This window comes from Tripterygium wilfordii, chromosome 8, assembly GCF_013401445.1.
Source record: "Tripterygium wilfordii isolate XIE 37 chromosome 8, ASM1340144v1, whole genome shotgun sequence".
NCBI classification, from domain to species: domain Eukaryota; kingdom Viridiplantae; phylum Streptophyta; class Magnoliopsida; order Celastrales; family Celastraceae; genus Tripterygium; species Tripterygium wilfordii.
In genome coordinates this window covers 10554451-10577707 of record NC_052239.1, presented here as the reverse complement: position 1 = coordinate 10577707, position 23257 = coordinate 10554451, and the positions used below count along the sequence as shown (strand labels likewise).

The window sequence follows — 23257 nt, the reverse complement described above, 5'->3', positions numbered from 1 at the left end:
CATCTCCCCGGGGCTTTCGGGGTAGCCGATGGAGCTTAAGTATGAGGAGTGTGAATTATAGCTCTAGTAGAGGGCGAATTTTGTATTAATCAATTTATATTAGTTGTCTTTCAGACAAGTGGATATCTAGTCTTTTGCTTGCATTTCTTTGATTCCTATTTCATTGTGTGAATCTGTGAAATTTCTTTTTCTCAACTTCCACATTGCCTTAATAGGTTTCCGAGGCATTGCGAAGCCCTCGGATTCCCTGTAGTTAGGGTTCCAAGGCATTGGATTGTGGATTCAAATATTAATGAAAAATCAGATGCAATATTCATCAGAAGTAAAAAGGAAGCAATGAAGAGAAATGTCAGCTTGAAGCCTGATCAAATGCCTTGATGATCGTCTTCTTGTTGAATATATATAATGGTTTGTTCACAGTACAATTGAATATTGTCTTGTTGGGCCGGAGCGAAAGGTCCATGGTAGGTAGTAAGTGGGTCTGGTCAATATCTTAGAAACTCACAAAGGCCCAATCCAATTGACATTTATTGGTGGGTGATGGAATTACATGCATGTATTGTGGGACTCGGATATCATTATTAGGGATAGTCGAGATAAAAAACACTCGATCGGAGTCTTGTATTGCGGTAGGTATTTTTAAAGGATCTTGTATTTATACATAAACGGATGAGAAAGAAATCCAACGTAGAATTCATGCAATCTTTCATTTCGAACAGACAAACATTTTCTCTCTGTAAATTCATTAGAATAATAAATCAATCTGTGCTCTACAATTGTTGAATCCCTCAACACATCTCTCTGTTTCTCTGCCTTTCCATTTTCTGAAAAATCTTTTCTTTTGAACCCACAAAAGAATGTTCCAATGATTTTTGAATCTCTTTTAATTTTTTTTAATTTTTTCCCTCTCTCTTAATCTCTTCATTCTTCCATTGAATGTATTGAAGAACGATAGAGATCATAAGGAGCCCAAAGATGATCAACACTGCAAGGCTTCCTTGAATCCAGCCTCAACCATGGCTTCCCCTTCCCACTCCAATGAAGCAAACTAATAGGACCAGGATGTAAACTCCTGCATTTCCCTTCAATATTATCTCCACCTAATCCATGCTGGTTCCATCTATGATCGACTCCCTTTATATTCCCAGCCAAAACAAGCAAAAATGGTGGCAGTGAACCCAGATGGTATATTCTCTTCTGCTTCTGTACTCCCATCCATACCTCTACCTTATCTGTATACCCACCTTGTCTCCATTTCTCCACATCCACCACCATAACTCCTGTGTTGAAGTAACATGGCTTTCTCCCATTGAATGTTTTTGCCAGTTCTTGGTCCGCCCAGAACATGTCCGTGAAGTAATTGGTGAAATTCGCGTGACAGTATTCGGGTGCAGCTAACACTTTATCTTCCAAATCGACTTCCCAGAGTTTTTCAATGTCGTCGACGAGGATTATATCAGAGTCTAGATAGATTACCCGTTTCACGTCGGCGGGGATTATGTCGGCCAAGTAGATTCGGGCGTAATTTAGTGGTTGATCGAGTGCTTGGCGAATTGATTTCGAGATTTTGCCGCGGACCCGGTTGGAATCGAATCGGTAGACGTTGAAATTGAGGTAAGGGAAGGTGGATTTGATGCTGGAGAAGACGTCGGGTTCGTAGCGGGACCAGAGGAAGTGGAACTCCATGTTTTCCGGGCACGTTGAGTGTTGGAGAATTGAGAGGACCGCCGCCATTGTTCCCCGGATGTAATTAGCGTCGAGGGTCATTGTGATGTGGATTTTTTGTGTGGAGTTGCAGGAGTCCGCATTGCGGTATGCAGGGGCTTCACGGAATACAGTGAGGTTTGGGGAGGTGGGTTTTCGAATAATGCCAAGGCGGAAGCCATTGGCGGCGGTGGAGGTGGTGGGGTTGCTTAGGAGGAGGAGGAGGAGAGACAGGAGGCCGAGGAGAGATGGGGAGTCGACGATTGAACTCCAAAAGGCCATCCTGCCCTTATTGGGTGAAAAGGGTGTTGGGAGATGATTAGGGGAAATGAAGAGAGGAAAGAGAGAGAGTAGGTGTTGCAGCCATTGTTAGGCTGGTTAAGAGAAGGTTTAGGAGGGAAGTGGGGTATGGAATGAGGTTGGTGAGATTGTGAGGAAGAGAAGATTCTTCGGAGCACAAAAATAATTTCTACACACAATTCCTAATGGAAGTTTGTTTTGGTAATTCTTTTTGTCAAGGATTTGCTACCCAATATAAGTGTGTGTGTGTATATATATATATATGTATGTATGTATATTGATCATTGTAATTTCCATGTTAATGGTTTCTTTCAAATGGTGAATGCACCATAGTTTTGGTTCATTGATTTGGATATGCAATCTGCAAATAAAGTGAACACAATCGCAAATTTTGGGAGTTCATTTATTGGATATTGGCTATATTACTTTTGATTTGGGTTGTCTTTTCTAACCAACATGTCATTTTACAAGATTGAGGTAGGAGGGGTGCACTTAGCAATTTTCTTACAACCGATGAATCAAACAATTTTAAAATTTTTGAACAGATCCTAAATTTGTAGAGTTTAGCATGATGAATCGAATAATATATTTTTGATTCGAAACAAAAAATCAAATGACAATGAATCATCTCCAACGTAAAATTGTAATAAGAAAATATTTTAGCAGAGTTTTTTATAATAGGGCTGTACTTTCTGGCCCATAAGGGCCCAATGAAGTTAGATTTCAGACAATCTGCGGTCCGTTAATTGTCCATGGGCCTATACGGTTTTGGGCTTGTAACACAAAGTTAAACCTGGAAAATGGAGGGCGAGGCCCACAAACTGAACGCGATGTGGCGAGGGAAATCAACGTGAGGACTGAAGAGAGTCCGGGAGAGAGGGTTTAGGATTTTCGTTACTGGAGAGAGATGAGAGGGTTACAGGTATCTCTTAACCAGACACAGGAGATCAGACTCCAGAGAGCTCTGCAACAGCTTGAATCATTCTCTTCTAAAGTGAATGCCAATGCTTCCGTCACCGTCACTGTCACCGTCGCTGATATTATCCCCGTTAACTTCGAAGACAACATTGTAAAGTATCACACCTAATTCTAATAAAAAAAAGTGTATAAATGCCCAAGCGTTGCATAATTGAACTCTGATGATGTCGTATTTTCTTTTGGTGAAGGGGGCATGGAACTGCGGAGAGAGACGGCGAGGTGGTAGCGACTTTGTGTGCAGTTGTGGAGAGAGTTAACAAGCTGGTTTACGTGCGTCCTTTACGATCCAGGTACCATGAATTCCCCTGCTTGGGGATCAAGGCAGAATATTAACCGGATTGCAAATTCTGTACGTGTTTTGTCTGCTTTAGGCTTGAATATAACTGTAGAAGTGATTACTAAGACGGTCGACTTGAGCAGCTCTATGAATCTTGATGTGCTCGAAATGCTTGGATCTGAGTTCTATGCTTTAGCTGCAGTGAAAGAGGCTGAACGGTTAAGCTTGTCTGGGAAAAAGAAAGGGTGATTGTAGCCTATGTTTGCAAATCAATTGACCTTGAAATTTTTTGTGAACAGTAGATAAAACAGAGCTGTAATTTTCCTTTTCAGAATCAATGCAGTTTTTTTTTCTGTCACTGAATGTTGTAATTTCTCTTGAAGTAAATTATATTTGATGAAGAGCCAGCTCACATCAGTTGAAGAAATTTTCTTCAAAAGATCCATTAAAGATCTTAGAATCTCCATGATTTTCATGAATAACTAATTTATTCTTATTAAACATGAAAACGTCAATACAGAAAGCAACAATCCGCTTAGCAAAACCCTGAGCTAATTACTCTCCAAAGTCCAAAGTACAAAGCTTACAGTCACTGGGTTACTCCGGACTCTTGGTTGCCACAGCTGCCGGATTCTGCTGCATCCTCTGGTTCTTCAACTCTTGCATTAGAGTTTCCATCAGCAGAACCCTTTCTCACAATATAGTCAGGAATAGTGTCTTCCACAACCTTAGGGGTTGAAAAATTGAAATTGCTAAGAGACACACCTTGGTAACCTGGATTTGCTTCAAGAAAAGCTGCTACTTCACTATGGCATTTCAGTCGCTTCTTCGTTGGAGTAACATAGTAAGCATCCATTTTAGAGTAATCACTTCTGAGCACCAAGATTCTCTTGAAGCCCTCAGGAGTCCTCGGAATGCCAGGCTTGTCAATGGCCCATGTTTGGGAACCGTCATTTTCTATGTCAGCAGGGTCCTCACAGGACGCACCAGATTTTCTAGCACAGACAAATGGTTCTACAGAGACTTTATTTCTAATGTCTTCGTACTCCTCCTCTGTAGTGATCACCCTCCATTTCAAGCATTTTATACATTGAGCAGCATATGTATCAACCGACCGCAATGGCGAACCCTTTCTCCTCAGTGACTGAAAAGTGGGTTAAGAAAAAAGTTAATTCCCAGAGAAACTTCACATACTTGTTAATCATTTGAGCTACATCGACCACACACACAAAAAAGAGCTATATTGAAATTTTATCAGCCAGTTTCATATACGATATAAGACTGCGAAATAAATGACCCCTCTATTTCCAATGTCCAAAAGTCTCCAACTCTAATACAAGACTGGCACGCAACAAATTGATAAGTCACTAAAACAAATACAATTAAACCAAAAGACATTAGACATTACATTGTGAAGACATGGCATGTCATTTTGAGTTACATTGTAATTGGATGAGTATGATCCTACGTGAAATCTCCCACCTCAGCAAGAAGCCTCGTAGACGTTAGACCACAGTATTAACTTCCCAAAACCACTCACGTCCCAACCAAAATCCCTTCCGTCAACCAAAATGAGAAAAGGAAAAAAAGAAAAGAAAGTCTATCCAGTTTTCTAAGTTCAAGACACTACTATGCCTTGCTTTGTCCTGCATGTGCAAACTTTCACTACTGAAAAGCTCAAGTAAATTTAAAGAATGTGTATATATACAATAAATCCTCCAAATCTGTAAAATTAGGAGAAAAATAAAGAATAACTGACAAAAAAGCAAATCAATCAGTTATTCCTCAAAGTTCAATTACCAGAACTAGACGAGGAGATATGGCCCAAAAGTCAAAACCATATAACAAAAATTTGTTTATTTGCCTCAGTCTTTCAGGGGCCTCGTTCTGTCATTCAAGACATACTCAAACTATTAATAAACAAAAAAAAAACAGAGATTTGGTCGCAACTCATCGGAATAAGATAGGCAAAAGGGAGATTTTCATCATTTGTGGGTCACGTGAATAAATGCAGTAATTAGCAAGAGGTGGGTATCCTGTAGTTATAGTAGGTTAATGCACTACCAATACAAGTGGAAGTTACTTCTTAATCGTAAAATACATGCGCACAATGGCTATATTAGAGGCTGTGATCAATTTGTTGCATGCCAGTCTTGTATTAGACATTACATTGTGAAGACATGGTATGTCATCCTGGGTGGTTACATTTTAATTGGATGAGTATGATCCAATATGAATTCTCCCACCTCCATTGTAAACCACCAACAGTGATATCTAACTTTTCAACAACAAGCCTCTTAGACCACAATATTAACTTCCAATACCACTCACATCCCAAACAAACCCCCCTCCCTCAACCAAAACCGTTAAAAGGAAAAAAAGTAGTTTTTCCGGTTAGCTAAGTTCAAGGCAGTACCATGCCTTGCTTTGTCCTGCATGTACAAACTTTCATTTCTGAAAAGCTTAAGTAAATATAAAGAATGTGTATACATACAATAAATCCTTCAAATCTGTAAAATTAGGGGATAGAAAAACCTCACAGAACTAGTAAAAGCAATTAGTGAGGATTTTGAAGCCTCGATAACACAACGATGACCGAACATGTAGCATAGTAGGATAAGCAAGCCTAGAAACCATCAACATTAAAGATAACCACACAGTACCCAGATCCTTCTGCCTTTTTCAATCGTTCGGTTATCAAGAAAAGTAGAAGAATTTGGAATCAATTGTTCAAAATAATTTCTACCGATTACCGAAAATCGCAATACCTGACTCACTTACGAACTTTATGGAATCGTATCACAGAAAATTTGGTATGCTCGGGGTTTTCCATGGAAAATCAGACCAATTGCAAAAAATCAAAATCAGAGACACTGTTACGAGACTATATAACAGCGAGGGAAAAAACCCTAATGTAGAACAAAAAACAAGAAGGTTTGTTTACATAGAGGAAAAAAAACCCCCCCGAGAATGTAAAGGAAGTGATAGAATATATTTGCTTCTGACCTTGGACAACGACGATTTCGGCGTTTTCAGAGTTTTGTCAGGTAGTTCCTCCGCCATGGCGGCTCTCCCAATCTGCGAATGCAAGTACAAACTACAAAGTAAAAAAAGATATATAATTCTAGACTCTTCGTAATCGTCGATCATAAAAAGGAAGGTATGGATTGCGAAGATTAAGTGGGGCGCATGTAAACAGGTTGGTCGATTTTTTTTTCAATTTAATTTTCTTTTACAATAATTTAACTGATTGCGCGGTCGGTTATTGACCGTTATTTCGGTTGATTAAGTGGGGCGCATGTAAACGGTCGGTCGATTTTTTTAATTTAATTTTCTTTTACAATAATTTAACTGACAGTGCGATCGGTTATTGACAGTTATTTCAGTTTATTAAGTGGGGCGCATGTAAACGGTCGATCAATTTTTTTTCAATTTAATTTTATTTTACAATAATTTAACTGACAGCGTGATCGGTTATTGACAATGATTTCGGTTTATTAAGTGGGGCGCATGTAAACGGTCGGTTGATTTTTTTTTTTCAATTTTCTTTTACAAGAATTTAATTGACCGCTCAGTCGGTTATTGACGGTTATTTCGGTTATCAATCGATTCTATTAAAGAAATATGTAATTTTTTTGAAGATAACAGACCAATCAATTCGTATCGGTTAGTTCGATTATATCAATAATTTTGTACAACCCTAATCAAATCAAAGTTTATTTATATGCGATCAGTTCTTGAGTAATTATTCAGTCATCTTGCCATTTAATATGGTGCACCAGAATCAATAACAATGGTTGATTTATCTTCCAAAAGGGGAAAAAAAAAAAAGAAGATTTTTGAGAATGGTTTCTTGGATTTGAAAGAGAGTACTTATGTTCTTCCAATAGCTAAAAAATGTTTTGCTCCTGAATCTAACTGGGGTTCACGATGATAGAGGAACTGGATCTAAAAAAAGAGAGATTCTAGTGGTAAGATATCTAATGAGATATGATCTCATTCAAAGAGAAAGATCTCAAATATCTAGTTTTTCTTTTTGTATATTATATGAATGATCCAATCCGCAAGAACAAAGATTTGGAATTGTTTGATCGTTTTTCTAAGAAGAAGAAGCGAAACATAATCCATTCACAGATGATTGAGACATTGTATTAGTATATGTTATGTTGTCTAGTATTATAGAATAACCTCTTTTCCGTTGCGGGTTATACAGAGAAATTATTCAATGTCCTAACACACCATGTCATATACTAATGCGATGCACCATAATTAATAAAATGATGTCAATTTACGAGTTATTGGTCACAAATGAATAAATAGTTAAGAACATAGTCGGCCTCTAGCACAAAGTCACCAAAGCAAATGCTTTGAGCACCAATTGGTCCGGGGCATCACATTAATTAAAAAAAAAAATAGTATGGCCAAAAATCAATCCAGCCCACCCAATTCCCTTATGGAATAGGGGGAGCTCCAATTTTTGGTTCAAATTATTTATTATGTTAAATCATGAATTAAAATATATGATTGAATATTTTGATATTTATAATATTAGAATATAATAAATTTTAAAAAAAATTTAAATATTAAATTCTAAATCTTATTCTCTAAACCCTAAAAACTAAAAATTAAGACCTAAACCTTAAATTCTCAATCCTAAACCCTAATATGTGATCTAAAGATTCTAAACTCGAATATGTGATTTATCAGATTTGGCTGCTGCTTTAGGGATGAATTATCTGTTTGCAGAAAAGTTGGGATCCTGAGTATGGCAATGCTGTGGAAAGGGCAGAAAATCTTGGATGACACCGATTTCAGGTCAGTTTTTGCAGTCAACTCTTCTGTTTTCTCTCTGTTTAATTGTTTTGTCTTTAATTTTTCTGTTTAATGAAGTAAAGGTAACAGGGGAATCATTTTATTGTTTGATTAGATTTGTATGAGTTTTAGTTCTCTAAGAGTGTGTTTGGATTGAGAGATTTGGAGGGAAAGGAAAATGAGGGAAATAGAGTTTTCTTCCAATTCCCTTGTTTGGATAGTTTATTAAAAATTAAGGGGAGGGATTCGAGGGGATTTGGGAGGAAGATTTCTTTAAATTTTCGTCAAAATTCTTTCTCTGTAAAATAGAGTCATTTGGAGGGAAAGAATTACTAATTAAGTCATTTATAAGTTAAATATCTATTTTACCCTTGTATATGATATTTTAACATAAAAATAAGGATAAATTAGTAAATTAAACAAAATTTTTTCCTCTTTTTTTTATCTACCCAAACATGGGAGAGGGAAAAATAGTCCCCCTTCTCCTCCCTTCCCTTCTCTCCCCCTCCCCTCCTTTTTCTTCCCTTCCCCCCAAATCCCTCAATCCAAACACACTCTAAGTGAAATTAATGATTTCATGGTTGTAAATATTTCTGTTTAGGGTTTTGGAGTTTTTTACTGATTTGTTGTTCTCTGATACTAATGAACAACACCACCCTTATTACAAAGATCAAGTTTGTCTTAAGACACTGAAAAGATCCTTTGATGTTGTTTTGTTTTGTCTGTTTAAGGAATGTCCTTAAGGCCACAATTGATTGTGATTTCGGCTAGCAGGTCCATGGCATATCATTTTTCTAAGTTCGGTCATATAATTGATGCAGTTTGCAATAAAGTAGCTCAGCAGATGGCTAGAAATTCTAAAAGCTGGGGTGTTCTTCGGGTTTGGCTTAGGAGAATCCAGATTGTGTTTCTTTCTCCTTTACTGAGGACTGTTCTCATTACTAATTCAATGAAGACAAAGTGTCATTGTTTCTATCAAAAAAAAGAAAAAAAGAGAGGGTGTAGTGCAATTTGACAATTTGTGTAGTATATCAGAAGGAAATGCAACTGCGAATCATTCTTGGCACTTTTTTTTTGGCCATTATGGTTGTATTTTTTTCATCAATCAATCAAACTTACTAGTTTGGATAACATAGACCATAATGGGTGGGTGTAGAACATGGATGTGTCCATGCTTGTACTGGCTCCATGGAGGCTACTTGTGAATTAACATTCTTATGCCTTTGAGGTCATAAATTCATAATGAACTAAACATTGGATAATCATCTTCTCTGTGGCCTTAGATACTCCAAATTTGATTAAGTTTGGATGTCAATGATGTAGAAATGAGAAATTCTTTTGAAAATGTGAAGATGCAGTCAATCTAAAATCTTTATTATGAATGGAAAATAACAACTTATTCAATGTTATAGTAATTGCAGAACCAATCTGAGTCCTTTGCGCTATTCAGGTCTCGATATCCCATCCTCTTCATCTTATGGTAAAAAATTTGCATGAATTCAAGTAATACCTTTCCCAGAATCCATTGTTTCTGTTGGCAGCATCATACCTTGTCCTTAATTGACTTCAAGGCATTTTCCAGGGAAGAATGATGTTTATTCATTTCTGTTCTTCTATCCACCAATGGAAGATTGAATCTGTTCCAGGGTTTTTCCTTTTGTTTCAGGTACCACTGTGATCACAAACACTATGGCCAATGCGTTGATCGCTGCGTAAAGAAGATAGGTGCCTGCAAACCACGCATACAGATAAAGTAAGTACTCACAGCTCCAATGATTTCATATCTACTAGTTCTTTTTTCCTAATAATGCTGTCGAATCGAATCTATTCACCATAGGAGCTCCAAGATATAAGGTAGTTGAAAGTGTAGGAAACTAGCCAAGCACCAAACCAGTTCACTAGTGTTGCAAGGCTTCCAGCTGCTCCTTTAATATTGATAGGAAATATCTGCAGTCAAAAGGAAAACTTTCTCATTTCTTGTATCGCACAACAAACCAGAAGGCTTTGAAAAATGAGAGCATCCATACCTCAGACATCACAACCCAGGGTACTGCACCCAATCCTGCGGAAAAGGATCCTATGTACAGCAGTATACCAGTTACAGTGAGTGCTGGTACTGCATTGAGGGCCAAGTCGTGAACCTGACTCAAAAAAAGGGTTCGGTTAGTTTTATCGTTAAAGAAACTGAAACGTGTTGCTGTTAAGTGTAGATAATGTAGCATTACTACCTTCAGGTAGAATGCAAGTCCAGTAAGTAAACAGGCTATGACCACTCCGGTTGCAGAAACCTAGAATGCAATGAAGATAAAGTTAAGTTTCAGGAATAATGTGAAGCATATTAGACGATGATTGTTTGGATTATAGTTTACCAATAAGAGAGGCTTTCTTCCAAGTTTATCTATCACAACTGCATTTAGGGCGGTAACCACGACCTGCAAACATTAAGTATTTCTGGCATTCTTACTGAGCAGGACAGAGAAATTTGATTCCCTAAGAATTAATGGAGTGAGTTAGAATTCGGAACCTGAAGGATGGCATAGATTATTGTTCCAACACTGGCAGAGAATCCTATTCATCAGCGAAACAAAAAATAGAACTCTAGATTAGCAAAAGAGACTAAGAATCTAGTTGAGAGTACTGTTTTGCACACAAAAAATGAATTATGTTTTGGTCCAGAAGAAGCAGCATTTATCGAAGTCTCACATTACCTGCTGATTCAAAAATATTGCTGACATAGAAACAGATTCCATTGATGCCCCCGAATTGTTGTACGACCATCAACCCAACTCCTATCTAGTCATTGAATACACCATAGACCAAGATATTTAGACTCTTATAAAGTTTATTCTTGAATGTCAGATTTATGCATCAAGTGGTCGTCTTTTGATGGTTCTGTTGGATAAGAGAGGGAAGGCTTACAGTGACTGAGCGTATGTATCTACGCTGGAACAAATCAAGGAGTTTGGCTTTCGGGAGACGCTCAAGAGTTTCTATGTAATCCTGTCAATGATGGATCATATTTTGAGGATCTTATTTGCTAAATTCTTATTCTGGATTAAGGATATGGAATTTGAAGAAGGGACCTGGATTTCTGCTGCCTCGTCAGTGATATCAGTATCCTTGCCGCGAAGCTTCTGAAGTGCAGTTTCGAACTCCTTCTGGCGACCGCACTTTGCCTGCAGTGTTACTAGTTTTATTTTGTCTGCAAGAAGTGAACATGTCATGTCTATAACAAGAATATTCATTTTTGTTTCTTACCAGCCATCTGGGAGACTCAGGAATGAAAATGAGGCCCCCGACAAGAATAGCACACGGAACAAGTCCTGCAATCAGATTGTAAGTATCTTCTTGTCACAATAGCTTGCTCTTTTGTTTTCAGAGGTTGCATATTAAAAGATCAAAATTATGTTCATCGTGGTTCGTTAAGATCGGTGATTATATAAAGTGAGAGAGAAATTTCACCAGTTAATGCTAGAGCCCTCCAGGATAGGACTGTCCCTATTATAAAGGAAACAGACACTCCAGTACAGATCATAATCTGTAGAACAAGAAGACAGTCAGATATGATACTTATGAAACTTTGTTCTTATGAAAATGATTGGAATTGTGTTCTGGTATATTTACCTGATTTGCTGTTGTGAGTGCTCCACGGAGGTTTTTGGGTGCGATTTCTGCTATAAAAACAGGTACCTTGACATACATTCCATAAAGGTTGCTCAGAACTTCAACTTATATAGTGAAATGAATTGCTGAAGAAGAGAGAGAATGAAATCTACCACATAAGAATAGACTCCCATTCCATATCCTGTAGCCAGTCTCCCAATGTCCAAAGGCCATACTCCCTTTACATTAATCAAGTCCCCCAGAAATACAAATTAGGACACTTTTTTAGGCTCCAAACGCAGAAAAACAATGGCGAATTCTAGTTTTTAGATGGTTCAAACCTCGGCAAAGAAAATCGCAAGCCACCCAGCAACACAGAAGGCAGTAGCCACCCCCATGGCCTGCATAAATGATTAAATTCCACTGTTAAGCCAATGAAGTAGCTATAGATGTTAAATAGATGGATTAGAGGACTTATTCTTACCCCTTTTCGACCGATAAAATCAGCAATAGGCCCGCTTGTGATCGCGCCAATCATCGCTCCGAAGGTCAATATGGAACCAAACACTGAATACTGCATTAAAACATAGAACACTTTTTTTTTAGAGTTGAGAACAGCAGAGTTTAAGAGGGATAGTTAGATAGGTAATTCAAGGACTTACCTCACTCAGAGACAGAGAGAGATCTTCCCTGATAGAATCCTGAGTAGGCGATGAGTATCCGGCCTAAAAATCGGTAAAAAACATTGTATGAATCTCATTAGATACCTGAATTAGCCCTCTTTCAGATAAAGAACATGAAACATAAATATCTACTTACACAGGCTCCAAATGCATATGAACCACAAACTGCCACAAATGTGCTAAGGTAAACCATGGAGTGATTCCCTTGACTTGTATTTTGGACATCAGAACCATCTTCTTCGTCGGCCCGATTCTTCGCTCCCTGAACCAGTGGTTCTCTTATCTCTTCTTGGGCACTATTGTTACCTTTCTCTACATCCTCTCTGAAAGCCATGCTTTCTTGTGTCAAAATTTCAGTTGTGTATATGTTTATGGCAAAGAGAAGCAGCTCCTATATGTATGGGACCAAGAGTGCAGGTGCATAGAAATGTCAACTACTACATATATATATCACTTTCTAAGTTTACAAGTTGAAGTTAAAAACATTACCATAAAACTGTCTTTTCATTGTCATCTTCATTCTCTCTGTATGGTAATATACTTATACACCTGTGAAAGTTCCGTTTTTGAATTTAGTAGATACGGAGAAAAATCAGTATATTAGTATAGTCAAAATTGGACAGGAGAAGATTATCTTGCCTTCTATATCTCCCATACCGAAAATGTTAAGGATCCCCGTGTTTTTTTTTTGCCTCAACTATCCCAAATATTACGATTGACATACATGATTCATGTGAAATTGTATACCCCACATGATCCATATAAAATCGCGTGCGTTCATCTGCTCCCATACACACAATCCTATTTGAATACAAACTCCTAACAAAAAATACTTTCATCAAAATAAATTAAGCGAGTGACAGAATTTTTTTATTCCCTTTTGATTGATTGATTATGCAGATAGGTCCAAAGGTGGTCCATATCTATAAACCAGATTGAGAGAGCTGAGCTGGATCCTCCTCATAGATAGGTCAAATGGTCAATTTCTAAATGATTTGAGTTGTATTTGAGTGTGACCAAGCGGTTGCATTCATGATCCATACCTTTCAACCTTTTTTACAACTACCAGAAACTATATATTCTTTGGTATGCTATATTATTATAATTTACATCCCAATACACATCAACAATATTCTTCGCTTTGGGTTGTCCGATTTCCGTAGATACATCGAGCCCGCATGACTGTGCATTCTCAGGAGTTCACTCATCCCAATAATGCTCTCGCAGAAGCACGCTTAACTACGGAGTTACTACAGGATATTATCCTCTAAGAAAATGCATTGTTGATGGTTAGAAACTGAAATTATTTTTATATATATATATATATATATAGAAATTCTCCTATGTGGAGAATTCCTGATATACAGAAATTCTCCTATGTGGACCAAAAGTGTGGACCAAGTTTGTGGACTTGTTTTTCAACCATAGATGTGGTGAGTCCCATAATAAATGTGTGGCCCCCACTTATGTTGTGATTGATTACAACCATTGGATTTTGGTCCACAAACTTGGTCCACACTTTTTAGTCCACATAGGAGAATTCCTGATATACAGAAATATATATATATATATATATATATTAACATATATTGCTATCACTGGATATTAAAAGTCTGTTTTGACATCAAAAGCAAAAACCCATATCACAGTTTTTAAAACCGTGCTGTACCACCGGTCGGACCCTCAAAATCGTGAACCGGCGGTCCCGGTACGTATGATACGGGTTGATATATAGTACGGTTTTAAAAACCATGTCTGAGATATTTTAAAGAGTAATAGGGATTGGCTACAGACAAACATTCCACCTAACAAAACCAAGCAACAACCACCATTTCTCTGGTTCAAGTGGGAGGAGAAATTCCTCAGTGACTGACAGTTTTAGGTCTTATTATTCTTTTCTTCTTGTACTGACATTGCAAAGACAGCAAAAATATGCTGCCTTACTCTCAAGTCCTCATGCTTTGATTACTGTAGATTAATTATGATTTTACAGGCCAATAATCATGACAAACCATGCCAAAACCCAGATTCAAAATCTCAATTATTGCTATTACAATGACAAAATGGATTAATCCAGCAGCTGTTCATATACAATGCTGTGCTGTATGTGAAAATGTTTTTTTTTCCTCTGTTGACTATGAATCCTGGACTTTCTCATTTGATAGAAGAAAACACAAACTCTCACTTGGCTTAGTTGATGTACTTGACACCAGGAAAAGACATACATACCAAGGGAGCTTCACATGGAATTGATGACTGCATCAAGATCTCTCAAATCAGACAGGTATCATCTTGGAATACAATCTATATATATATATATATATATATATATATAGAGAGAGAGAGAGAGAGAGAGAGAGAGAGAGAGAGAGAGAGAGAGAGAGACGAGCTCATTAGATACAGACAATGACTGATGATATTCCTCTTCTAATTGTCATTAGCAGCATTGAAAATACGAGGAGAAAAAATGACTATACCCTTTTGTTTGGTCATGAAAGATGAACATCATAAAAGCAAATAAGAAAGCAACTGTGTACTTAAGGCCACAATTGATGCCCCACAAGTAGGGGAATTGAATTTCAACCGCACTCACCTTGATTATCTTGATGAGAACTGGAGAATGCAAGGTTAAGGCTGCGTACATCCGCATTTAGCCTAACTAATCTATATGGGTTCTTTTTCTTCTTTTTCTTTTGTTTTACAGTATTATGAGGAGATAGGGAAGCCAATACACTGATTCTGAGGAATTTGTAGGGGAATGTGAACCAGTAGTCATGATAGCTAAAGGCCAAAGTAATCAACATAATTACTTGCTTTTCAAATAAATCAATTCCGGTGTCATGAATTAAAAGGCTTGAATTTGTTGTTGATGCAGGTGTGCAAGGGACATGTAAGTATGGGACAAAAGGGACCTTCTGATCAATACATTTTGTGAAAGTTGATAAGAGTAAAAAATTAGTAGACAATAACAACAATCCTCAAGAAAATGTGACCAGAAAGCGAAAGCAACCGAGATAGAAAGTTGTAAAGATGACAACTCCTCTTCATCGTGACATCATCATAAGGTATTTGGAAAACAAGAAGTTGACACATACTTGTTTTTGGTTTTTTCCTCCCCTCTTCTTGTTTAATTTTCTTAGTTTGACTATGTTAGCTGAAAGTGGGAGAGATTGAGTAGATGGTTTTGGACTCCGCCTTTTCTCTTATTTGTGCAAAATCATGAAGTTTGTATTCGCATGGAGTTTAACTTTTTAACTAGACTTAAAAGGGTGTGGTGGTATTTACATCGATTGTGACTTCGGCTAGCAGGTCCATGGCATACCATTTTTCTTAGTTCGGTCATATAATTGATGCAGTTTGCAATAAAATAGCTCACCGGATGGCTAGAAATTCCAAAAGCTGGGGTATTCTTCGGGTTTGGCTTAGGAGTTTCCAGCAACCATCATTTTCTCTGTGGCCTTAGGTACTCCAAATTTGATTAAGCTTGGATGTCAATGATTTAGAAATGAGAAAATCTTTTGAAAATGTGAAGATGCAATCAATCTAAAATCTTTATTATTAATGGAAAATAACATCTCATACAATGTTCTAGCAATTGCAGAACCAATCTGAGTCCTTTGCGCTATTTGGGTCTCGATATCCCATCCTCTTCATCTTGTGGCAAAAAAATTGCTTTAATTCAAATAATACCTTTCCCAGAATCCGTTGTTTCTGTTGGCAGCATCATACCTTGTCCTTAATTGGCTTCAAGGCATTCTCCAGGGAAGAATGATGTTTATTCATTTCTGTTCTTCTATTTTCCATCAATGGAAGATTGAATCTGTTCCAGGGTTTTTCCTTTTGTTTCAGGTACCACTGTGATCACAAACACTATGGCCAATGCGTTGATCGCTGCGTAAAGAAGATATGTGCCTGCAAACCACACATACAGATAAGGTAAGTACTCACAGCTCCAATGATTTCATATCTACTAGTTCTTTTTCCTAATAATGCTGTCAAATCGAATCTATTCACCATAGGAGCTCCAAGATATAAGGTAGTTGAAAGTGTAGGAAACTGCCCAAGCACCAGACCAGTTCACTAATGTTACAAGGCTTCCAGCTGCTCCTTTAATATTGATAGGAAATATCTACAGTCAAAAGGAAAAACTTTCTCATTTTTTTTAATGCAGATCAAACCATAAGGCTTTGAACAATGAGAGCATCCGGTTTTAAATACCTCAGACATCATAACCCAAGGTACCGCACCCATTCCTGCGGAAAAGGATACTATGTATAGCAGTATGCCAATTACAGTGAGTGCTGGAACTGCATTGAGGGCCAAGTCGTGAGCCTGACTCGAAAAAAGGGTTCAGTTAGTTTTATTGTTAAAGAAACCAAAACGGGTTGCTGTTAAGAGTAGATAATGTAGTATTATTACCTTCAGGTAGAATGAAAGTCCAGCAAGTAAACAGGCGATGAACAATCCGGTTGCAGAAACCTAGAATACAATGAAGATAAAAAAGTTAACTTTCAGAATGTAAAGCATATCAGAAAATGATTGTTAGGATTATAATTTACCAATAAGAGAGGCTTTCTTCCAAGTTTATCTATCACAACTGCATTTAGGGCAGTAACCACAACCTGCAAACATCAGGTGTTTCAGCCATTCTTACTGAACAGGACACAGATATTTGATTCCCTAAGAATTAATGGAGTTGGTGAGAATTCAGAACCTGAAGGATGGCATAGGTTATTGTTCCAACACTGGCAGAGAATCCTATTCATCAGCAAAAAAAAAAACCCTCTAAATTAGCAAAAGAGACTAAGAATCCAGTTGAGAATACTATTTTGCTACAAAAAATGAATTTCAAAAGAACTTGAGATGCAGATGATTCTTTTTCCTACACCAATACTTTTATGTTTTGATCTGGAAGGAGCAGAATTTATCGAATTCTCACGTTACCTGCTGATTCAAAAATACTGCTGACATAGAAGCAGATTCCATTGATGCCCCCAAATTGTTGAAAAACCATCAACCCAACTCCTATCTGGTCATTGAATACAGCACAGACCAAGAATCAGATTTATGCATCAAGTGGTCCTCTTTTGCTAGTTCTGTCAGTTAAGAGATGAAAAACTTACAATGACTGAGCGTATGTATCTCCTCTGGAACAAATCAAGGAGTTTGGCTTTCGGGAGACGCTCAAGAGTTTCTATGTAATCCTGTCAATGATGGATCACATTTTGAGGATTTTATTTGGAAAACTCTTTATCTGGATTAAGGATATAGAATTTGAAGAAGAGGGGACCTGGATTTCGGCTGCCTCGTCAGTGATATCAGTATCCTTGCCGCGAAGTTTCCGAAGTGCAGTTTCGAACTCTTTCTGGCGACCGCACTTTGCCTGCAATGTCACTAGTTTTATTTTGTCTGCAAGAAGTGAACATGTTATGTCTATAACAAGAATATTCATTTTTGTTTCTTACCAGCCATCTGGGAGACTCAGGAATGAAAAAGAGACCACCGACAAGAATGGCACACGGAACAAGTCCTGCAATCAAATTGTAAGTATCTTCTTGTCACAATAGCTTGCTCTTTTGTTTTCAAATGTTACATATAAAAAGATCAAAGTTATGTTCATCACTGTTCTTTAAGATCGGTTATAATATAAAGGGACAGAAATGTCACCGGTTAATGCTAGAGTCCTCCAGGTTAGGACTGTCCCTATCATAAAGGAAACAGACACTCCAGTACAGATCATAATCTGTAGAACAAAAGGACAGTCAAATATGATACTTATGTAACTTTGTTCTTATGAAAATGATCGGAATTGTGTTCTGGTATATTTACCTGGTTTGCTGTTGTGAGTGCTCCGCGGAGGTTTTTGGGTGCGAGTTCTGCTATAAAAACAGGTACCTTGACATACATTCCATAAAGGGTTCTCAGAACAACTTATATAATGAAATGAATTGCTGAAAACGAGAGAAAATGAAATTTACCACATAAGAATAGACTCCCATTCCATATCCTGTAGCCAGTCTCCCAATGTCCAAAGGCCATACTCCCTTTACATTAATCAAGTTCCCCAGAAATACAAATTAGGCCACTTTTTTAGGCTCCAAAATAGCAGAAAAAACAATGACGAATTCTAGTTTCTAAGATGGTTCAAACCTCAGAAAAGTAAATAGCAAGCCACCCAGCAACACAGAAAGCAGTAGCCACCCTCATGGCCTGCATAAATTCTACTCTTCAGCCAATGAAGTAGCTATAGATGTTAAATAGATGGATTAGAGGACTTATTCTCACCCCTTTTCGACCGATAAAATCAGCAATAGGCCCGCTTGTGACTGCGCCAATCATCGCTCCGAAGGTCAATATGGAACCAAACACTGAATACTGCATTAAACACTTTCTTTAAAGTGATGAGAACAGCAGAGTTTAAGAGGGATAGCTAGAGAGGTTATTCAAGGACTTACCTCACCCAGAGACAGAGAGAGATCTTCCCTGATAGAATCCTGAGTAGGCGATGAGTATCCGACCTAAAAATCAGTAAAGAACATTGTATGATTCTCATTAGATTCCTGAATTAGGCCTCTTTCAGATAAAGAACATGAAACATAAATCTCTCTTACACCGGCTCCAAATGCATATGAACCACAAACTGCCACAAATGTGCTAATGTAAACCATGGTGTGATTCCCTTGACTTCTATTGTGGATATCAGAACCATCTTCTTCGTCGGCCGGATTCTTCGCTCCCTGAATCAGTGGTTCTCTTATCTCTTCTTGGGCACTATTGTTAGCTTTCTCTACATCCTCTTTGATAGCCATGCTTTGTTGTGTCAAAATTTCAGTTGTGTGTATATGTTTATGGCAAAGAGAAGCAGCTCCTATATGTATGGAACCAAGAGTGCAAGTGCATAGAATTGTCAACTATATATATTCCCTCTGTATGGTAATATACTGTGAAGGATCCGTTTTTGAATTTAATAGATAAGGAGAAAAATCAGTCTCCTATAATAGTATAGTCAAAATTGGACGGGAGAAGATTATTTTGCCTTCTATATTAATATATTTTTTTTTGTCTCAACTATCCCAAATACTAAGATAGACGCACATGATCACATGATTCATGTGAACTCTTATGTCTCACATGATCCATATGAAATCACATGCGTCGATCTCAATATTTGGGATAACTGAGATCCGTGTGCTGCTCGGCTGCTCCCATACACCCTCTCCTAATAAAAAATATTTTCATCAAAATAAATTAAGGGAATGAAGTCAGATCTTCTTTTTTTCCTTTGATTGATAGGTCCAAAGGTAGTCCATATCACTAAACCAGATTGAGAGAGCTGAGCTGGATCCTCCTCATATATAGGTCAAATGGTCATTTTCTAATGCTCCGTTTATTTGATGGAAAATCAACTTCTTGAAAATGTTTTTCTAACTTTGTGGTATTTGGAGATATGAAAACAAAATTAGTCAAACAAAATTTATAATAAGTCAGCTCAAAATAAGGAATTGTAAGATGGAAAACAACTTCTCTTATTATCTTTGGGATGTTGTTTTCCCCACAACAATAAATTGATTGTTAAGCTAATTTTTTTTTGCTAAAAGTATACATGGAAGACTTTTTAAGGTGAATTAAAAAACTATATCTTTTATATATAATACTGCATATATATAAATACATATAACAAGATATTAAATTAAGACATTTTTTTGCTAAATGTCACGTGGGACCCGAATGAACTTTTAGGTCAATTGAAATTGTACCTCATGTATATAATAAGACATTAAAATTATACATTTTATATGTAAATAGATGAAAAATATTAATTCGAAAATATTAGTTTTAACAAGTTACATTATGGTGATTGTGAATATATTCTATTAGAGAATGTATTGAGCATGTACTTGTGTACACCGACCATTTAAAGTGATATCCACATCCACATATATAGTGAAATAAAGTAATATTGGATATGTTTGTATATAAAAAGCATAAAAGAAGTTGGATTATTCTGTATTTTGTTGGATTATTGTCTCAAAATAGAATTTAATATTTGCTTCTTATAGTTGCTGTGTATTGACACATTGATAAATATATGTATGCACACATTATATTATCACAAGGAAATAAAAATGTTGTACCTCAAATTTATGTTTTCCACCAAACAAACAAGAGAAAACATTAACAAATTTTTTGTCCAAATACTAGAAACTAGTTGTTTTTCCATGACAATTATTTCCTTGAGATATATTTTCATGAGATGTTAGTTTTCCTCCAAACAAACGGAACATAAATGAATTGTATTGTACTTGAGTGTAACCAAGTAGTTGTATTTGAGTGTGACCAAGTAGTTGCATTCATGATCCATACCTTTCAACCTTCTTTACAACTACCAGAAACTACAGCTTCTTTGGTATGCAATATTGCTATTACTGGATATTAAAAGTCTGTTTTGACATCAAAAGCAAAAACCCATATCACAGTTTTTAAAACCCGGTCATACCACCGCTCAGACGGTCGAAACCGTGATATTTTAAAGAGTACGGTTTGATGTATAGTATGGTTTTAAAAACCATGTGCCATATATTTTAAAGTGTAATAGGGATTGGCTACCGACAAACATTCCACCTAACAAAACCAAGCAACCACCACCATTTCTCTGGTTCAAGTGGGAGGAGAGATTCGACATTGACTGACATTTTAGGCCATATTATCCTTTTCTTTTTTGTACTGGCATGGCGAAGACAGCAAAAATAAGCTGTCTGACCGTACTTTCAAGCCCTCATGCTTTGATTACTGTAGAATGATTATGATTTTACAGCCAATAATCATTGACATACCATGCCAACTATGCCAAAACCCAGATTCAAAGTCTCAATAATTGCTAGACAAAATCGAATAAATATCCTGCAGCTGTTCATATACAATGCTGTGAAGTTCCATTCTCTGATAAATTTTCTGTGGTGATGTACTTGATACCAGGAAAAGCCATACACACCAAGTGAGCTTCACATGGAATTGATCACTGCATCAAGATCTCTCAAATGAGCTGTGTATATATATATATATATATATATATAGAGAGAGAGAGAGAGAGAGAGACAATGACAGATGACAGTCCCACTTCTAATTGTCAGTAGCATCACTAAAAAAAAGGAGGAGAAAAAAGGACTATTGCTGATATAATGTTAAGAGAGACTATTGTCCTTTTGTGTTGGTCATGATTCATGAAAGAGGAACACCATAGAAGGAAAAATGAAAGCTTCTACATTGGGCCCATGAAATGAAAGACAAACAATCGTAAAAGAAAGAAAGAGGCAACTCTGTTGAGCCCCCACACGGCCAACATCAAAGTGTCTCACATGAAACTATTTGAAGATGTAGACGTGGCTTATAATACAAGGTAATTAATTAGGCCTATACTGAGAGCATGTCCAATGAGTTACTCAAAATATAAAAATTTGTTTTAGGTAACATTTTTCCATTTTTTACCTTCCAACGGGTTACCTAAACTCTTATCTATTTTTAGAATTCATTTTTTGGTAACTCAAATCTAGGGTATGACTCATGTTACTTATATCAATTTTAATTATTTTTATTCGATTTCTCTCTCTTGCAACTCTCTCTCTCTTACTTTTATTTTTCTCTCTCTTGCATCTCTCCCTCTCTCTTACTTTAAAATAATTAAATATTGGACGTGATATGAAAATGGGGTATATGGTTGGAAGGGTGTTAGAAAACTGATAACTTAAAATTGTTTTTTACTTAAAATAAGGGAAATGTGATACCAAAAATGAGTAATGGGTTGGACTTGCTCTGACAGATTAAGATAATTAGTTGAAAGGTTCCAAGCTTAATTGTATTATGGCACAATTTACCCACATACTTATCGGAGCCCAATTCTTAGTGGACATGGGAAAAATAAGAGGTCCAATAGAGAGAGGCCTATTTAGGGGAAAAAAAAAGTAGGCCCAATAGAGAGAGGCCCATTTGAAAGAGGCCCATCATGGTTGAGTAGTTTGCTAAGTTCAAAATACGATTGGACAACAATTGGTACATGATTTGGTGAGAGGATGTCAGGATGAGCCCGCTAAAAAGTACCGTTGTCCAATTACTGCCTATTTGATGGCCGACCCCATCGTTGTTTCTTCAGGCCAAACCTTCGAGAGAGTATCTGTACAAGTCTGTACGGATTTTGGATTTTTACCCGTTCTTGAGGACGGGTCCCAACCCGATTTCACTACCGTCATCTCCAATTTGGCTATCAAAACTAGCATCGGTCGATGGTGCGACAGTCACGGTATTGAGCACTCACGTCCACCTGAGCATAGCTCCATGGAGAAGATTGTTCGTGCTTCTATGGCTTCTTCTTCTCCCGATTTGTCAAATCCTCGAATTAGGGTTTCAGATAGGGGGTTACTTGCCAGCGTGGCGGAGAATCCGCTGCTTTTGTTATAAGCAACGAGACTCATCGGCCATTGATAGAGGTGTAATACAAGACCGTACTAGTACCATTGATAGAGGTGTAATACGGCCAAGGGTCCGTTGGCCCTGAACAGCCCAGCCCAATAGTTTGTAACAGGCTGGGCCAGGATTTCCAGTCCGTTACAGACGACCCACCATGTCGGGCTCAAGCCTTCATGAATCGGGCCGCCCGATTTTTTTTTAAAAAATAAAGTTATTTAAATTTAGTATTTTGTTTCTTCAGTCATTCCAGCAAAACCCAGTAGACATCTCTACAGAGATGGCAACCTACTAACCACTATCACATATCCAAGCAAGTAACATGTCCTGCCTAACATATCCAAGCAATTAACACATATAATAGGTGGCTTTCATGATAATGGTAGGTGTTGATAATAGTATAGTGCTCACTGGTCACATCTTCTTAGGTCGATAGATGGAT

The 23257-nt window shown here is 37.3% G+C and overlaps 4 protein-coding genes and 2 long non-coding RNA genes across 9 annotated transcripts; 2 read left to right on the top strand and 4 right to left on the bottom strand.

Annotated features, from left to right (window-relative positions):
- Positions 1 to 736: 736 nt before the first annotated feature.
- Positions 737 to 2008, bottom strand: LOC120003498 (probable galacturonosyltransferase-like 4). Its single transcript, XM_038852504.1, has one exon. The coding sequence runs from the start codon at positions 1984 to 1986 to the stop codon at positions 922 to 924; it is 1065 nt and encodes a 354-aa protein (XP_038708432.1). The 5' UTR covers positions 1987 to 2008; the 3' UTR covers positions 737 to 921.
- Positions 2009 to 3728: 1720 nt separating this feature from the next.
- LOC120003926 (methyl-CpG-binding domain-containing protein 4-like) lies at positions 3729 to 6417 on the bottom strand. 2 transcript variants are annotated; one of them, XM_038853083.1, is made up of 2 exons: positions 6266 to 6417; positions 3729 to 4403 (listed from the first exon to the last, which is right to left on the bottom strand). In XM_038853083.1, exons 1-2 carry the CDS (start codon positions 6407 to 6409, stop codon positions 3849 to 3851), a joined length of 699 nt encoding a protein of 232 aa, XP_038709011.1. In that variant the 5' UTR covers positions 6410 to 6417; the 3' UTR covers positions 3729 to 3848. The 2 variants fall into 2 exon arrangements, with proteins under 2 accessions (XP_038709011.1, XP_038709013.1); XM_038853085.1 differs by lacking the exon at positions 6266 to 6417 and adding an exon at positions 4668 to 5035.
- A 1609-nt stretch (positions 6418 to 8026) lies between these two features.
- On the top strand, positions 8027 to 11066 carry LOC120003927. Its single transcript, XR_005469398.1, has 3 exons — positions 8027 to 8074; positions 9738 to 9824; positions 10931 to 11066. It is a non-coding gene; the product is annotated as an uncharacterized LOC120003927 (long non-coding RNA).
- LOC120003925 (sugar transporter ERD6-like 7) lies at positions 9425 to 12799 on the bottom strand. Its single transcript, XM_038853082.1, has 17 exons — positions 12494 to 12799; positions 12337 to 12399; positions 12159 to 12248; positions 12016 to 12075; positions 11848 to 11913; positions 11696 to 11761; positions 11534 to 11609; positions 11330 to 11394; positions 11155 to 11247; positions 10991 to 11071; positions 10780 to 10864; positions 10596 to 10639; positions 10441 to 10503; positions 10300 to 10359; positions 10099 to 10212; positions 9904 to 10018; positions 9425 to 9800 (listed from the first exon to the last, which is right to left on the bottom strand). Exons 1-17 carry the CDS (start codon positions 12689 to 12691, stop codon positions 9685 to 9687), a joined length of 1455 nt encoding a protein of 484 aa, XP_038709010.1. The 5' UTR covers positions 12692 to 12799; the 3' UTR covers positions 9425 to 9684.
- On the top strand, positions 11275 to 17974 carry LOC120003928. 3 transcript variants are annotated; one of them, XR_005469401.1, is made up of 6 exons: positions 11275 to 11407; positions 14571 to 14641; positions 14802 to 14984; positions 15233 to 15422; positions 16207 to 16293; positions 17826 to 17974. It is a non-coding gene; the product is annotated as an uncharacterized LOC120003928 (long non-coding RNA). The 3 variants fall into 3 exon arrangements; XR_005469399.1 differs by having other exon boundaries at positions 14802 to 15422; XR_005469400.1 differs by having other exon boundaries at positions 14799 to 15422.
- LOC120003924 (sugar transporter ERD6-like 7) lies at positions 15874 to 19316 on the bottom strand. Its single transcript, XM_038853081.1, has 17 exons — positions 18969 to 19316; positions 18813 to 18875; positions 18643 to 18732; positions 18508 to 18567; positions 18336 to 18401; positions 18187 to 18252; positions 18025 to 18100; positions 17823 to 17887; positions 17648 to 17740; positions 17481 to 17561; positions 17302 to 17386; positions 17072 to 17115; positions 16917 to 16979; positions 16777 to 16836; positions 16576 to 16689; positions 16372 to 16486; positions 15874 to 16269 (listed from the first exon to the last, which is right to left on the bottom strand). Exons 1-17 carry the CDS (start codon positions 19164 to 19166, stop codon positions 16151 to 16153), a joined length of 1458 nt encoding a protein of 485 aa, XP_038709009.1. The 5' UTR covers positions 19167 to 19316; the 3' UTR covers positions 15874 to 16150.
- Between the last annotated feature and the right edge of the window lie 3941 nt (positions 19317 to 23257).